The 17,564-nt window shown below is 49.3% G+C and overlaps 1 protein-coding gene across 2 annotated transcripts; it reads right to left on the reverse strand.

The window, feature by feature from the left end:
* Positions 1 to 147: 147 nt before the first annotated feature.
* On the reverse strand, positions 148 to 2,688 carry Cbr2 (carbonyl reductase 2). 2 transcript variants are annotated; one of them, NM_007621.2, is made up of 8 exons: positions 2,584 to 2,684; positions 1,669 to 1,766; positions 1,408 to 1,562; positions 1,281 to 1,323; positions 1,087 to 1,186; positions 920 to 984; positions 578 to 695; positions 148 to 488 (listed from the first exon to the last, which is right to left on the reverse strand). In NM_007621.2, exons 1-8 carry the CDS (start codon positions 2,633 to 2,635, stop codon positions 385 to 387), a joined length of 735 nt encoding a protein of 244 aa, NP_031647.1. In that variant the 5' UTR covers positions 2,636 to 2,684; the 3' UTR covers positions 148 to 384. The 2 variants fall into 2 exon arrangements, with proteins under 2 accessions (NP_031647.1, XP_006532159.1); XM_006532096.2 differs by lacking the exon at positions 1,408 to 1,562 and having other exon boundaries at positions 1,281 to 1,289; positions 2,584 to 2,688.
* Positions 2,689 to 17,564: the final 14,876 nt, after the last annotated feature.

Here is a 17,564-nt window from a genome sequence, read left to right on the forward strand (position 1 = left end):
ATCGTTGATCACAAGACTCAGTAGGTATTGGAGGAGAGCTGGCTTTGAGGTAAAATGCCTGCAGCGGGACTTGATTCAGGGTCCAGCTTTACAACGCCCCTCCCAACCCCATCCCACCCCGCCCACAAGAAGTCCTGTGCAATGGCAATAGTTAAAGGTAACGCGGTGGCCCGTTTATTTAGGCAAATGAGCCCAACAAAGTGGACAAAGAGAACAAGGTCTGCGCCTGGAGTGGTTGTGGGATCGACAGTAACATGGGGGTGGAACTGTGAGCTGCGTGGTGGGCGTGGCTGTAGCATGAGGGCGGAGTCACGAGATCAGTAAATGCTTTGGCTGAGGGTGGGGCTAAGAAGGCCACTCAGATGTCCGCGGCAACTGAGCAGACTAGGAGGCCAGGTAGCCAGCATCCACCAGGATGCCACCGCCACTGGTAGAGGCACTTCTGTCGCTGAGCAGGAAGAGGATGCTGTTGACGACGTCTTCAACCTCTGCAGGAGAACAGACCAGTCAAGGCTCTCTCCCTTGCTTGGCTGCTGGCAAACCACATAGTTCCCCTCACCCACTGTCCCCAGCTGACCTGCGAACTTCCTCAGTGGGTGGCGCTCCTTGAGCTTCCTGGCAAACTCAGGGTCTGCAGAGACTTTCTTGCCCATGTCAGTCAGCACCACAGTGGGGTTTACGGAGTTTACCCGGATCTGGGGCCAGAAGCCACAGCTGGTGGCACAGCTGAGGAAGGAGCCCTACCTGCCCAGCTCAGGACTCGCCGCCCCAGGACCGGCCTGATGAGCTTGCTTACTCTGTCCAGATGAACCCTGAGCCCAGTGCTCAGAGCCTTCTATAGTCCTCACCCTCAACCCCCAGCCCTGCCCCAGGTGCCCATCGCCTGTCCCTCAGGTGTGGCCCGGCCCCCTGTGCCTACCTTGTGTGGCCCTAGTTCCATGGCCATGGCTTTGGTCAGCATAGTCATCGCTCCCTTGGTGGAGCCTGTTGGGGGATGGGGAGTGCTGAGGACCCTTTAATTACACTTTCTGTGAGGCTCACCAAAAACTGAACACTCCTATCGTCTTTTTTGGAGGGTGCACTCACTGTAGGTGATCAAGTTAGGAAAGGTGACATGGGCCACCATGCTGGAGACATTGACAATGGACCCTGGCACGCCACGGTTAATCATGTCCCTGGCTACCATCTGGAAGAAAGGGTTGCAGGTAGGTCATCCTGCGTGTCCCTACCCCACCCACTCCATTGTTGCTGTATGGGCCACAGCCCTCCTGCCATCTCACCTGGGATACCTGAAACACAGAGCGAAGATTTACACTGAAGGACCTGGCAGGAAAAGAACAATACATGGCCTCTACACCTTGTCTTCAGCGACCCTCCCTGGCCTGCCTGCTCTCTCCAGGTGCCCACCTGTCAAAGGCTTCCTTGGTAACTTCCAGGAAGGGCTGCATTATAACCAGCGCTGCATTGTTCACCAGTAAGTCCACAGGGCCGATACCGCCCAGCGCCTTCTCTGTGGCATCCCAGTCACCCAGGTCCACACACACGGGCTCTATTCCGGGACACTGTGGGGGACATTGTTTGGTGGCCTGAGGCACTGTTCCAGACACCTTCTGATGTATCCCTGAGTGTGGGGAGCAGGCCCAGGTAAGGCAGGGCTGTGTGCCTTACCTCTTTGGCAAGGCTGACCAGGTCTGAGTTGGTCCGAGTCACCGCCACCACTTTGGCTCCTGAGGCGTGCAGGGCCTTCACAGTGTCCCGTCCAATCCCTGTAGGAGAATGGTGGGACAAGGGCCCTACATGCCTAGTCACAGCTAGGGTCAGGATCCCAGGTGGAAATAAAGACTCTAGAGGATGGCTGGCTCCTCATGAGCCCTGGGAAGCCTGCCTCTGGTGCCTGACTGCCCAGCCTGGATCTAGGAGCTACCCTGTAGCCAACCTAAACCCATCCATCCATCAGGGGTACTGTGGCCAGAATGGGGTTGTCATTCTATCCTGGTGGGTTTCCAGCCAGGTGACAGAAGTCCTAGTCAGTGGGAGCCAGGTTTTGAAGGACTGAGCTGTGACAAGGTCACCTTGGACCCCTATTCAGTGTTGAAGTTGTCCCCTTCCTCTCCCCAGTACACATCTCACACTCTTCCCTGCTCACACTCACCCCACTTCCCTGATCACACTCACCTCACTTCCCTGTTCACACTCACCTCACTTCCCTGTTCACACTCACCTCACTTCCCTGCTCACACTTACCTCACTTCACTGCTCACGCTCACCTTTCCCTGCTCACACCTCACTTCACTGCTCACACTCACCCCACTTCCCTGCTCACACTCACCTCACTGCACTGCTCACACTTACCCCACTTCCTTGCTCACAATCACCTCACTTCCTTGCTCACATTCATCTCACTTCCTAGCTCACACCCTCTTTCCCTGTTCACACTCACCTTTTCCTGCTCACACTCACTTCCCTCCTCACACTCACTTCCCCACTCATACCTCACTTCCTTGCTCACACTCACCTCACTTCTCGGCTCACACTCACCTCATTCCCCTGCTCACACTCATCCCCTTCCCCGCTCACACTCACCTTTCCCTGCCCCTGTCACCAGGGCCCTCAGGCCACTGAAATTCAGCTTCATGCTGCTGACACCAGCTTCTTCCGAAGCAAGAGATGGGCTCAGCTTTTATGGCTGGGCAGCAGGCGGGGCAGGGGTGGGTGGGGCTAGGAGCCAACAGGCCTGGACAGGGTGGCATGACCCGCTTCCTCCAAGGGTAGCTCTCACTCCCCAAATATGGCATCCAACTGCTTGTTAGGACTTGAAGAAAAAATAAGAAATTGAGCACACACATGCCTGTGAGAGGGACTGACAGAGGTGGAGCTGTGAAACCGGAGACCTGGGAAGGAAATTGTGTTTTCTTTGGGCTGGTGCCTGGTCTTGAGCCCTAATGGCATGCAAGGCAAACCTTGTACCACTGGGCCACACTCCTAATCTAGGAGAATAGACATTTTGATTTGCCTTCTTTGCACAGAAGCATAAGCCGGTAACGGTTTTAATGGAAGGGAAGCTGCACTTTCCAGTCAGGTGGGGGTGCTCCAGCCTGACCGCTGCGCACATGGATGTGACAGTGGCCAGCCACTCAGCATTGGCAGTTCCCGGAGTTAATCCAGCACCCTGGTTTGGCTGTGTTCCTGGGTAAGGGCAGACACTCAGTGAACAAGAATAATATCTGATTCCCAGGCTGGCTAGGGCAGGTGGCTTAGACTGCTTAAGACAAGTCTCTTCCCACCCAACCCCTACCCCAGCATTCCTGAAGTCTGCTACTCTCTTTACCCGCTTCTCCCAAGTGACCTCCACCTGCTCCAAAGACTCTGCCTTTGGTGACCACACTGAGGCACTCTGAGGTAGACCTCCCTTTCTCAGAGCAGATGGATGGACCCTTGGGGGAAGTTTTGTAAAACAACCAGAGCATTAAATGTCCATTCTGATTCTGTGTCTAGGAAGTTGTCTAAGGCCGTGCCAAGCCCTTCCTGATCTTGTGTGACAGAATCCATGAACGGGACACTTCCTTCCAGGGGAGTCGTGGCAGGGCACAAGGCAGGAGGTCTGAATGCACAGAGCATTCCAGGGAGAGCCCCAGGAGAAGGAGTGCTCCAGCTCCCTACCGCTGCCAGGCTCCACACTGAGACTGAGTGGCCCTCAGAAAGAGGACAGACATGTTTTTGGTGGTACTCAGCACTAGGTAGGCCAGGCTAGACAGCTCTTGAGCTGCCAAGGTTTTGACGGCTCCTGCTTTTCATTGCTCCATAGGGAAGCTGGGTTACAAACGTGTGTGGGTTCTTGGTGCCTGCATCAAGGCCCTCGGTGGAACCATCATGGCTCAGGATTATGGAGGGAGGGTCAAGGAGAGATTCAACCATGAATATCTCAGATGAAGACCACAGGAGTTAGCTCTCTCTTCCCTCCCAACCTGGAGCCATAAAATCCACTGCCCTCTGTCAACCCCAATAAGGTTTCACTCCTTGTTTGATCTTATAAGGTGTGTACACACACATATTCACAAGCAAGCACACACACGCTCTCTCTCTCTCTCTCTCTCTCTCTCTCTCTCTCTCTCTCTCTCTCTCGCACACACACACACAACTCTACAAGCCCCTGAGTATGCAGATGCAGTACCTTCCAACACCCCCGTCCTGGCCAATGGTGCACACACCTTGCCCCAGAGACCCTGGCCACCTCCCATGGGGATAAATCTCTCCCTTTCCCTCAATAAACCGAATCAGTTCCCCAAGGCTGTTCCCTGGTGTGTTCTTTTCCTGAGTACTCATCGCAGACCAAGATCCTGCATTGAGCCCAGCCACACCCTCCTAAACTTCCCTCCCTCCAGCCCAGCTTGGCAGCGAGCCTGACTACCCTGAGGGAGAAGCAGACATGGGTGGCAGCCTTCGTGCTTGCATAGTAAGCATTTCATCACTGAGCCGTTTCCTTGGCCCTGATTTTTCTTTTTGTTCAGCTAAAATTTAGGAGAAACTTAGGAGGAACCAGCAATGTCATCAAGTCACATTGGCTTAGTCTTACCCTGCCCCTCAGGACAAGGTTTCTCTGTGTAGCCCTGGCTGCCCTGGAACTCACTCTGTAGACCAGGCTGGTCTCAAACTCAGAGATCTGCCTGCCTCTGCATCCCAAGTGCTGGGATTAAAGGCGTGCACCACCGCCTGGCTAAAACATTTTATTATAAAAGTAATGCTAGTAAGAACTAAAACATAGACAAAGACATCTTCTCACTGCCCAGTTATCCTGCTAAGACCACGGTTAGTAACTATTCACTGTCTACTTTGATATCTTTGCAGATATGACCACATTCGTAGAGTCTGTGTCTTACCATTTTTATATCATTTTCTTCCTTTTTTACAATACCAACCATTAACTTTTAGTAACTACATGATGTACCATTTACAGATATTGTTTTGCTCATTACCTCAACCAGGGGGTTGTAAATAATGGTCCTATATTTGTAAATTAAGTTGTACTTGAACACGGTCACGCCTGTGTGTTTATGTGACTGTAGCCATTTTCATGTCACCAACAACAGAGTTGGTAAATTAAGGCAGAGGCGGTATGGCCTACTAATGATCTGTCTCAATCCTTTACTCTCTGGCCTTTTACAAAGAAGGGTATGTTGACTCCTGCCCTAAATATTAATGGCTCATAATTTGGGCTGTGTTGTAAGGTATTGTGCACTGTGCCAAACTGCTGTCATTTTCAAGACAGCTGCTCCTATTTTGCCTTCTTTGGACAGACGCATTAGCGGATGTATATAATCAGGAGCTGGGACAACTAGAGGATGGGGCTTCACCCAGAGTTCTGGGAAAGCCGCCGTCAGTGTTAGGTGAAGACTTTCCAGTGTGGCTGCTTTGGGGTCACCTGCTCTTTGTCAGTAATCCCTTACCTATGCTCTGTATGTAAGTCCAATAAACTCACTGATCCCCAAAGTTGAACTGGGGTGGCATCTTCCTTTATTTCCCCATGGGGACAAAGAAGAGAGGGTTGACATCTCCTGAGCTTGGGAATCAGTAACAGACTTTTAAAAGTAATGCCACCTAGAATATGCTTGTGCATTTTGTACTTTGAATGCTGTGTCAGGGTTATTAGAATCAGGAAAAGAAGCAATTGTTTACAATGAGCTCCCTGTGGCAGCTGTGTGTGGGGCAGAGGCAGCACACAGGCTCCTGCATGTGAACACATCCTTGGCCAAGCCCACATTAGCATCATCGATTCTACTTGGGATTCTACTTGGATTCAGCATAGATTCTACTTGTACTCTGAAAGAAAACTTACGAGAGGGGCCAGCTAAAGCAAGCTTGATGATTTCTGAAATAAAAAGCTCATTCATTCTAGTTTGCTTTTTATTGCTGTGATGAACATTATGACTTAGTCAGGGTTTGTATTCCTGAACAAAAACATCATGACCAAGAAGCAAGTTGGGGAGGAAAGGGTTTATTCAGCTTACACTTCCACATTGCTGTTCATCACCAAAGGAAGTCAGGACAGGAACTCAAGCAGGTCAGGAAGCAGGAGCTGATGCAGAGGCCATGGAGGGATGCTGCTTACTGGCTTGCTTCCCCTGGCTTGTTCAGTTTGCTTTCTTTTTTTTTTTTTTGTTTGTTTGTTTTGTTTTTTGAGACAGGGTTTCTCTGTATAGCTCTGGCTGTCCTGGAACTCACTTTGTAGACCAGGCTGGTCTCGAACTCAGAAATCCACCTGCCTCTGCCTCTCAAGTGCTGGGATTAAAGGCGTGTGCCACCACGCCCGGCCCAGCTTGCTTTCTTATAGAACCCAAGACTACCAGCCCAGGGATGGTACCACCCACAATGGGCAGGGCCCTACTTGCTTGTTCATTAATTGAATAAAGGCCTTACAGCTGGATCTCATGAAGGCATTTCCTCAAGGGAGGCTCATTTCTCTGTGATAACTCCAGCTTGTGTCAACTTGACACACAAACACATCACTATTAAGCCTCAACTCTTACTTTCTTATTTATCCCAAGATCTAAATAACTTTAAAAGTCCCATAGTCTTTACAAATTCTTATATATTAAAATTTCAATCCCTTTAAAATATCCAATCTCGGGGGCTGGTGAGATGGCTCAGTGGGTAAGAGCACCCGACTGCTCTTCCGAAGGTCCGAAGTTCAAATCCCAGCAACCACATGGTGGCTCACAACCATCCGTAATGAGATCTGACTCCCTCTTCTGGAGTGTCTGAAGACAGCTCAGTGTACTTATATGTACTTATATACAATAAAAATAAATAAATCTAAAAAAAAAAAAATCCAATCTCTTTTGAAATTAAGAGTCTTGCCAGGTGTGGTGGCAAACGCCTTTAATCCCAGCACTTGGGAGACAGAGGCAGGTGGATTTCTGAGTTCGAGGCCAGCCTGGTTGGTCTACAGAGTGAGTTCCAGGGCAGCCAGGACTACACAGAGAAACTCTGTCTCGAAAAACCAAAAAAAAAAAAGAAATCCAAAGTCTTTTTAACAACTCAGTCTCTTAACTGTGGTCTCCACTGTAATACTTTCTTACTTAAAGAGGAAAAAAAAAAAAAAAACCAGGACACAATCATAATCAAATGCAAAATCAAACTAACTATCCAATGTATGAGATCGGGATTGGGTGACTTCTCCAACTCTACTCTCTGTAGCACACACCTTGACTTCTAGGCTCCAGATGCCTGTGCCCCACTGTGGGCCTGGGTACCAGAGGTTTTCCACGGAGGTCTCTGTCCAGGCCGGGTGTGAGGGTTCCAGTGAAGGGAAACAAGTGCAGGCAGGAAGAAGTGTCTGCTGTGCCTTCCAGGTCACTCCTTCCAGGTCGCCAGGTAACTCTGAGCCACTCTGAACTGGCTGGGCCGAGGAAAAGCCAACAATCCAGTGAGGAGTGTGGCGGGACCTCAGGTGGCTCTTCAAGAGAGATCTCTTCCCAAGTGTTACATATAGATAGCTCTTGGAACAAAAGACTCAGACGAAGGAATAGTTCTCGTACACCTTTAAGTCCCTGGATGGATTTATATACAGTTCTGGGGGTGATTCAGGGTTCGACAGCAGGCACCTTTCATTGGCTAGTCTGAGAGTTTGGGGGAAACTTTATTTGCATGTGGGGAGGCTTGGTGCTGTTCCTACGTAACTGATAGCCACGCGCCTCTCCTGTGCAGGCTGTGGGTGTGGTAACTTCAACCGGAGCCAGGGGTCCAGGAGACATGGTCGAACGCTTTCTGCCCCATGTAGGTGGAAATTACCACCCTTTGGCTCCCACCAGGGTTCAAGACCTAGGCTCCACTGGAGACCAGGTTGTCTGTGCTACACCCCACTGCTGCTGCTGTTCTTGGTGGTCATCTCATGCCTCTCACAGGCTCTCATCATGGCGCCAAAACTCAACTTCTTTGCATGACCCCTTCAGTCCTGGGCCTTCAACTGCCACTGAGGCTGCACTTTCACCAATGTCCTCTCCTGGCCTCTCACGGGGCCAAGCATCAGATGCTACCCCTTCATGTTTCAAACCCAGTACCATCTGGGTGACTTTTTTGTTTGTTTGTTTTGTCTTTTTTTTTTTTTTTTGGTTTTCGAGACAAGGTTTCTCTGTATAGCCCTGGCTGTCCTGGAACTCACTCTGTAGACCAGGCTGGCCTCGAACTCAGAAATCCACCTGCCTCTGCCTCCCAAGTGCTGGGATTAAAGGCGTGCGCCACCACGCCCGGCTGTTTGTTTTGTTTTGTTTTGTTTTTCGAGACAGATTTTCTCTGTACAGCTCTGGCTGTCCTGGAACTCACTTTGTAGACCAGGCTGGCCTTGAACTCAGAACTCCGTCTGCCTCTGCCTCCCGAGTGCTGGGATTAAAGGCGTGTGCCACCACGCCCGGCCTGGGGTGACTCTTATACACATTCATTACCAAGTCTGGCTGCTAACACAAGGTACAACCATGGCTGTCTCTTGAACACAGCTTCTGTGCTCTCAGGAAATACTTTCCTGAAGATTTCACCTGAGTGATGCTGGTCTCTTCTTAATCAACACTAATTTCTTAGCTCCAGCTAACCAACATCAATAGTCCCAGTAATACAAAGGTTTTGCTTTAGTAGTTCTGGTATCTTGTTAATCACAGCTGATTCTTCAGCCCCAGCGAACCAAAACCACAGAATCTTCACAATCAAAACAGCAATGACCCTGAAAAGAGTCTTTAATCTTCTCTCTGAAATTTCACAAGCCAGACCTCTATCTTCTGCACTCTTCTCAATATTATCTTCCAAGCTCCTACAGAACATCTCACAGAACTCTTAACATCCAATGGCTCTTCTAGCTCAAAGTCCTTCCACAATCCTCCTCAAAACATGATCAGGTTGTCACAGGAATACCCCACTCCCAGTACTAGTTTGTCTTAGTCAGGGTTTGTATTCCTGTCTCTCTCTCTCTCTTTCTCTCTCATTCTCTCTCTCTCTTTTGTTTTTTCAGGACAGGGTTTCTCTGTGTAGCCCTGGCTGTCCTGGAACTCACTCTGTAGACCAGGCTGGCCTCGAACTCAGAAATCGGCCTGCCTCTGCCTCCCAAGTGCTGGGATTAAAGGAGCATGCCACCACTGCCCAGCCTCAGCTTGCTTTCTAATAGAACCCAGGACTCCCAGCCCAGGGGTGGCACTACCCACAATGGGCCCTCCCCCTTGATCACTAATGAGAAAATGAGAAAATGCCTTACAGCTGGATCTCATGGAGGCATTTTCCCAAGGGAGGCTCCTTTCTCTGTGATAACTCCAGCTCGTGTCAAGTTGACACACAAAAACTAGCCAGTACAATGACCAAAAGTAACTTTGAGAGGAAAGGGTTTATTTCATTGTTCATTTGTAGTCCATCATTAAGAGAAATCAGAGCAGGACTGGAGGCAGAAATCAAAGCAGAGGCATGGAGGAATAGTGCTTACTGGCTTAGTCTTCATGGCTTGCTCAACCTACTTGATACATATCTATCTATATCTATATCTATCTATATCATCTATATCTATATCTGATATGTATCTATATCATCTATAGATATAATCTGATATGTCTACATCTATAGATATATCTAGATATAGATATATACTTTGCTGTCCTAGAACTCACTGTGTAGACCCAGCTGGCCTTGAACTCAGAGATCCACCAACCTCTGCCTCACAACTGCTGAGACTGAAGGTGTATTCTGTCACAACCTGTTTGCGTATACAACCCAGGACCACCTTCCCAGGGATGACACTACTCAAAATGGACTAGACACTTTTGGATCAATCATTTGTACCATCCATTAATCAAGACAACATCCCACAGACTTGCCTACGGCCCAATCTGATGAAGGCATTTTCTCAATTATGAGTCTGTCTTCAGGGGCCTCCGCAGTTCTTGTAGAGGACCTGGGTTCAGTTTCTAGCACCCAGGTGTGTCACAACTGTCGGTGACTCCAGCTCCAGGGACCAGGCATATGTGTAGTGCACAGATATACATGCAGGCAAGTACACATTTAAGAAAAAAAGGTCTTTTTTTTTTTAAATCCCACTTCCCAAACATATCTAGCTCTGTGTCAAATTGACAAAAGCCAACCAGTATACAATTCTTTCACAAATGACAGACAGCTGTCATATTCTAGTAGGATCTGGTCATAACTTTCTGATAGACTATTGGACAGCTTGCCTCTACTGTGGCCAATGTAAAGACATGAGCAAACCTGACCACTTTGCAATGTTTTAGATATCCCTTATCCTGTTATGGCTGAGGCGGGTAGACTGGGTATAAACAGGTTGTGTGTAAGCTTTCCCCTTCTGTCTCCATGCCAACAGCTACTCTCTGTGAAATCTAAGTCAACCAAGAATCCTATATAAACTTAGTGACATCTTACTTCTGTAATAAGTTCTTATCATGGACATCCCTCCAGGGCGTCCTTGGGAGTCTATGAGTGAGAACAGTTGCTGCTGTGACTTGGGTTCTAGACTACTATAGCTTGAGATCAGCTTCCCCAAGCTGCAGGTGTGTACTGGGCACCCACGGATCGTCCTTTGACTTAGTCTTTTAAGCATCCCAAACAGACAAACTTGGCTCCTCATACTACTGACCGGAGCATGGTCATCTTTCCTTTACAGACACGGGATGCCTGACCTTCAACTGAGCATGTTCAGAAGTGTGTCCGTCTCCACCTGTGCCTTCCTGTGTGAACATGGTTCGGCTTCTCAGGTGAAATTACCATGTTTCCTTTGTCCTGGGAGAACATTGCTTTGGGAACAAATCCAGAACCATCCACTATCCAGTCTTTCTCCTGGTGCATGGCACTTTTTTTTTTTTACGGGTCTAGAATCAAGAATTCTGTCTCGCCAGGCGTGGTGGCGCATGCCTTTAATCCCAGCACTTGGGAGGCAGAGGCAGGCAGGTCTCTGAGTTCGAGGCCAGTCTGGTCTACAAAGTGAGTTCCAGGACAGCCAGGGCTACACAGAGAAACCCTGTCTCGAAAAAAAAAAAAAAAAAAAAAAAAGAATTCTGTCTCCCCAGAACCAGAACCATTTGAGAACAATTTGCCAAAGTAACATTTCATGGGCCCTCAAACACCCTAGTCTTTATCTCTTTCCCACAATGCCTTTACATCCGCAGCGTCAGCACCTCGACAATGTTGATGTGGGTTTCCCCCGCCATGGGTTGAGGAATTTAATGATAAAGGGCACAGGCCGGGACTGCATGGAGCTTCTTGGTGACCACCTCTGCCTTCTCTATGTTCCAGGCTTTGTGCGTTTGTGTGTGCAGATGCCAGTGTGTGCATGTGGATACCAGAGGTCAATATTGTCTCCCTCAATTGCTCTCTATCTTTTCATTTTTTCATTTATTTATTATTATGTATTACATTGCACGTCCATGCAGTTGCACACCCGTGTTGTTGTACTAACACAGATGTCAGAAGACAACTTGTGAGTATTGATCCCTCTCCCTTCTACCACGTGCACACCAGGGATCTAACTCAGTTTGTCAGGCTTGCCTAAAAGCACCATCACCTGCTAAACCACCTAAAATTCCTAGTCCGGGGAGCCTGACGGTGGTGGTGCACACTCAGGAGGCAGAGGCAGGCGGATGTCTGTGAATTTGAGGCTAGCCTGGTCTATAGAGTTCCAGGACAGCCAGGGATGCACCGAGAAACCCTGTCTCATAAAAACAACCCCCCCTAAAAGCCCTTGACTGGAAGGGACATAAACAAGGTCTTCCTCTCTTTCTAAGGTCCCAAGGACAAACCAGGTCATAATTTCATAATTTCACCAAAGCACGCTTCAGGGAACCAATGAGGGCACTGGGCTCCCTTCCAGAGCACAGACAAGAAGTTACTAATAGGGCGATGTTGCTTCTCAGCAACAGGCCGTTCTCCAGCAGGAATGAGGGCTCCCTTGTAACTCCATAGAGAGAGGTTTCCTCTCATCCCCTCACCCCCCAATCCTAGTCTCCCATGGCCCCTCCCTTAGGCCACATACAACTAAGACACGGTTGCAAGCAAATGTTAAACCTGTCGCTGTCTAGAAGAAGGACCAAGTCCATGACTATACAGTTAAAGCAAGCTTTATTTGATAGTGTCCAGGAAGACCGACACTGGCCAGGTCCATAGCTGGGACTGGATTCCCGAAGAGTGGCACTGGATTAAATCAGTCAGGTGCCTATAAAGGCCAAACCCAAGGCAATGCACTTTCAGTGTTGTTCATCCAATCAGGGACAAGCGTACATCCTGACATAATTCCTGCCCTTCTTCAACCTCCAGTTGAAGCTCTCATGGCTCCCCCCACCCCTCCACGAGGGGCTGTGAACAGTCAACAAGCCCAGACGATGGTCCCTTCCCAAGGGGCGCAGATGAATTCCTCAAGATGGCTGTCACTTATCTTAGAGGACAGTCACAACACCACCTCACCAACCTAGGAAAACTTTGTGTCTTAATAGTGGAGTGAGAAGAGCTGTTTCTTCACACCTACAAGTCCAGTGAACATGATCTCACCGTGGCAACAAACTTTCATGATGTCCCGTAGAGTGACAGACAGCAAGGTTCCTAAGGTGGCCGAGGACTGGACAGTCTGGACAGTCAACACAGCTGCCAAGGAATTACATGTGTTAGTGCAGCCAATGAGTCTGTCGCTGAGAACAGGCCACCACTGGTGATCTTACTACAGCCACAGAGGGGAGAGTCCTCCAGCAGGGCCACAGCTGAGCAGCAGAAGTGTTGGACTGTGAAAGAAATGGTGTTCACAATGGCAGTGGCAACTGAGGTTGCTATTTTTGTCTTCTGAATATCTACAGAGGGAAATTTAATGGCTGAGCTGGAATCACCAATCTGGGCATGTTGATGGTAAATAGAAGCATGTGGTCCTTACAGGTCCTTACAGGTCCTTACAGGCTATTCACAATGCAGTCCTCTTGTTTTGGGTTGGGGGTTGAGATGGAGTTTTGCTACCTGGCCCTGGCTGGTCTGGAACACAGAGTCCTTGACTGTGACACTAACCTCTGAAATTTAACACCATTCTCCACTGAAGAAGCAGGGGTATGCCCAGCCTCTCTGGTTGTGCTTGGCTACCCATGGTCTGCATTCAAGAGTCAGGAAACTGACTTAGGCTCCTCCTCCTCCTCCTCCTCCTCCTCCTCCTCCTCCTCCTCCTCCTCCTCCTCCTCCTCCCCCTCTACCCTCTCTCTGTGGTGGGGGTTATAGCACTGACGACCACTGTGGTGGGGGTTATAGCACTGACGACCACTGTGAGCCTGCTATGAAACAGTGTGCTGGAAATCCATCCACCACCTGTCCTCACAGGAACACAGTGGGACTGTTGGCTTCTAGGAGAGTGTGTTACCCTGGCAGGTAAGCTGCAAGCGTCTTTGAGAGAAGCTGGAAGAGGGACAGCTGGCTGGGGCTTGGTTTCTTCACAGGGCAGTGTCTGGGCTCTGGGATCTGCTCCTTCCTCAGCTTCATCTGCAAACTCCTTTTCCCTGAGTAAGATTGTGTCTGTTGGGCCGAGGGCACACATCATGAGGAAGCACATCTTGAGGGAGCACACATGAGGGAGCACATCTTGAGGGAGCACACATGAGGGAGCACATCTTGAGGGAGCACATCTTGAGGGAGCACACATGAGGGAGCACATCTTGAGGGAGCACACATAGGGAGCACATCTTGAGGGAGCACATCTTGAGGGAGCACACATGAGGGAGCACATCTTGAGGGAGCACACATAGGGAGCACATCTTGAGGGAGCACATCTTGAGGGAGCATACATGAGGGAGTACATCTTGAGGGAGCACACATAGGGAGCACATCTTGAGGGAGCACATCTTGAGGGAGCACACATGAGGGAGTACATCTTGAGGGAGCACACATGAGGGAGCACATCTTGAGGGAGCATACATGAGGGAGTACATCTTGAGGGAGTACATCTTGAGGGAGCACATCTTGAGGGAGTACATCTTGAGGGAGCACACATGAGGGAGCACATCTTGAGGGAGCATACATGAGGGAGTACATCTTGAGGGAGCACATCTTGAGGGAGCACATCTTGAGGGAGTACATCTTGAGGGAGCACACATAGGGAGCACATCTTGAGGGAGCATACATGAGGGAGTACATCTTGAGGGAGCACATCTTGAGGGAGCATACATGAGGGAGTACATCTTGAGGGAGCACATCTTGAGGGAGCACACATGAGGGAGCACATCTTGAGGGAGCACATCTTGAGGGAGCACACATAGGGAGCACATCTTGAGGGAGCATACATGAGGGAGTACATCTTGAGGGAGTACATCTTGAGGGAGCATACATGAGGGAGTACATCTTGAGGGAGCACATCTTGAGGGAGCATACATGAGGGAGCACACATGAGGGAGCACATCTTGAGGGAGCACACATAGGGAGCACATCTTGAGGGAGCATACATGAGGGAGCACATCTTGAGGGAGCACACATAGGGAGCACATCTTGAGGGAGCACACATGAGGGAGCACATCTTGAGGGAGCACATCTTGAGGGAGCACACATAGGGAGTACATCTTGAGGGAGCATCAAGCAGCTGACTACTTGTGCTCTTCATTTGGTTTTGTGATTTTGCCTTCTGTTGCCCTCCCCACTGCAGAGGGATAGCCACCGGGACAGTGGCTGCATCCCTTACAAGGGTAGCAGGTCTGGGAAGTCCCTTGCTTGTCAGTGCAGAGCTAACTCAAGTTGGCCTTAGGCTGTGTCAGGTCACGCTGAGCTAACCAGGTGTTGTTCCCTGTCCTGACTGGCAGGATGAGTGAGGCTAGAATGTGCCCTGACCAGCCTGGGGTCACCCTAGAGAGAAAGTTGGGGGGGGGGCACACACCTGCATAGGCACATGCCTACCTTTGCAAAGTCATTCTGAACACCTGTGTGTGCACGTGTATCAGGCGGGGCAGAGAGGTCGGCCAGCAGGTATGCAAACAAGCAAAGAGATTCTATGTCACAAGAGGCCCCTAGGGTCTGTTGAACTTCCATGGTGAGTATGTAGAGGTATGACCCCCTCCTGAACACATGAACAAGTTATAGCTGGAGCTGAACAAAATCCTTCTAGAAGCTTCTGAGTCCTCTCAAATTCCTTCTTTAGAGCTCTGTAGGGGGAAGTTTTTATTTGAATTTCCTCCTCTCAAGACGTAGAGAGAGCCCTTGACAAAACAACTCGAAACTGGACTCCAGGTTCACAAGGAAATACATCAGCCAGGTGTGGGCCAAGCTGGATCAGCGCTGCCCTTCAGAGTTAGGGACAAGTAGACTTGAGGAGAAAGGGAGGGAGCTCCGAGGCACCTGCTGGGATAAGCTAAGGTTCCTACTGAACTCAGGGTGTTGAAAGGCACAACATGGGTGGGGTGGGAGAGATCCAGGCTTGGCCCACACTTATCCTGGTATGACACACTGGAGGAGAGGGACAACCCAAACAAGGAGCAGAATCCTGGGGTTCTCTTTACTCACCAAGGAGAGTAGTGGGGGTGAGGCATGTTGTTGGAAGCAAAATAATCAGAGCTAAGTATAGCACTCAGAAACCAGAGGTGGGCAGATCTCTGAGTTCAAAGTCAGCCTAATCTACAAGGTGAGGTCCAGGACAGCCAGGGTTGCATAATGAGACCCCATCTCACAGCAACAACAACCTCCTCTCTCTCTCTCTCTTTTTATAAAGATTCATTTATTTTATTTATATGAGTACACTGTAGCTTTCTTCAGACACACCAGAAGAAGGCATCAGATCCCATTACATATGGTTGTGAGCCACCATGTGGTTACTGGGAATTGAACTCAGGACCTCTGGAAGAGCAGTCGGGTGCTCTTCACCACTGAGCCATCTCTCCAGCCCCGACAACAACCTCCTCTCTTAAAAACAAACAATAAGGGCTGGTGAGATGCTCTTCCAAAAATCCTGAGTTCAAATCCCAGCAACCACGTGGTGGCTCACATCCACCCATAATGAGAGCTGACACCCTCTTCTGGTGTGTCTGAAGACAGCTACAGTGTACTTATGTATATTAATAAATAAACCTTTGGGCTGGAGGGAGCAGGGACTGAGCAAGCAGGGATGACCGGAGTGAGAGCAGGGTTGACTGGAGCGAGCAAAGGTCCTAAATTCAATTCCCAACAACTAGATGAAAACTCACAGCTATCTGTACAGCTACAGTGTACTCATATACATAAAATAGATAAATAAATCTTAAAAAAAAAAACAAACAGAAAAAGGAAATGCAAATTCAAAGATGGGTTTTCAGTCAGCTTCCACTTGCTGGTCACCACGGTGGTCCCTCATCTCCATCTGATTCTGTGGGTGGTCTTCTGCTTGTCAGATAAGGCAGATTTTGTACCAGGGTCAGGAGTTTAGACAGCCCTGAACCTTTGGTAGTGACAATAGGTAGAGGCAGAGCATGGCCCCTGCCCTGGGAAAGACACCAAGAGTCACATTTTATTTTGCCTGTGCATTAATGGGTTAAGAAGAACATCTAGCTTTATCTCCTCAGGACAGTAACTGACCCGAGTGCCTCGAGTACCCTACCTTCCTATTATATAATGAGTTTATAAGAGGACTGGCTCACAAACATGACCAAGGACTTTCCTAAGCTTGAATCTTCCCAAAATCTAAGCTCTTCTGGGTTGAGCTGTGCAGTGCCAGGCAAGAGAGGCTTAGAAAGGAGATACTGCTGGAAAAAGCCTGCCCAGGTAGTCTCCAGGTTAAGAAGTGAGACAGGTGAGTCTACAGTTAGGATCTATTGTGTGAGACAAGAATAAATAAATGTGAAAAAAAAAAAAGAAGAAGAAGAAGAAGCGTGGCTGGAGAGGCAAACAGGTGCAGGGTAGAGAAGAAGGAAGGGATTGTCAAATTACCTGCCCCAAAGAAGTCCCCACTCCTGACCCTGTCCTCAGGGAAATGGAAGTTTCAGTGTCTGCAGGGTGGGATCCCAACTTGTGACAGAGCTGAGGCCCTGCTGCTGGGGCCAGTGTTCTTGAGGGGACTGTCCCCTGTGCAGGCTGGGTCACGGTGTTGTCAAATGCTGCTGGTTTGCTAACACAGTTCCTACAACACACAGACAGGAGCAGCCCTTCCCTCCAACCAGACAGAGTCTCAGAGATTTCTAGAAACTGCTCCACCAGAGACTGGTTCTGTCCTCAAACCCCATCAGATCCTTCCAGACATCTGGCTCCTCCTCTGGGCTGCTTCCTAAGACATGGCTGAACTGTACTGCTACTATGTAGTGTACGACACAGTGGCTTCAGACTGTGCCTTGCCCTGGGTGACTCCAATTTGAGGTCAGATGTCAAAGACGACTTTGTACTTTGACATTTGTAGACACTATCTCAGGTGTCACCCACAAGGCTCAGGAATGGTAAGTGATGGCTTATTTATTTATAAGTTAAAAAACACCACCACCAGCTTCTTAAAGTAGACTGGTATGTCACGTGTGTGCGGGGGCTGTATTAAACGTTATGGGACCTGGCCAAACTGTGGTCTGGTTGATTGTATATTAATTCTGGCTGCAGGGTGACTGGAAGAGTTAATGCTCATT

The sequence above is a fragment of the Mus musculus genome, chromosome 11, assembly GCF_000001635.26.
Source record: "Mus musculus strain C57BL/6J chromosome 11, GRCm38.p6 C57BL/6J".
Lineage (NCBI taxonomy): Eukaryota > Metazoa > Chordata > Mammalia > Rodentia > Muridae > Mus > Mus musculus.

Coding starts and splice junctions, on each gene's coding strand:
- Cbr2 (NM_007621.2), bottom strand. CDS start 2,635: ATGAAGCTGAATTTCAGTGGCCTGAGGGCCCTGGTGACAGGGGCAGGG. Junction 1,563..1,668: donor TGGTCAGCCTTGCCAAAGAG/GTAAGGCACACA, acceptor TGTCCCCCACAG/TGTCCCGGAATAGAGCCCGT. Junction 985..1,086: donor TCCTAACTTGATCACCTACA/GTGAGTGCACCC, acceptor ATCCCCCAACAG/GCTCCACCAAGGGAGCGATG.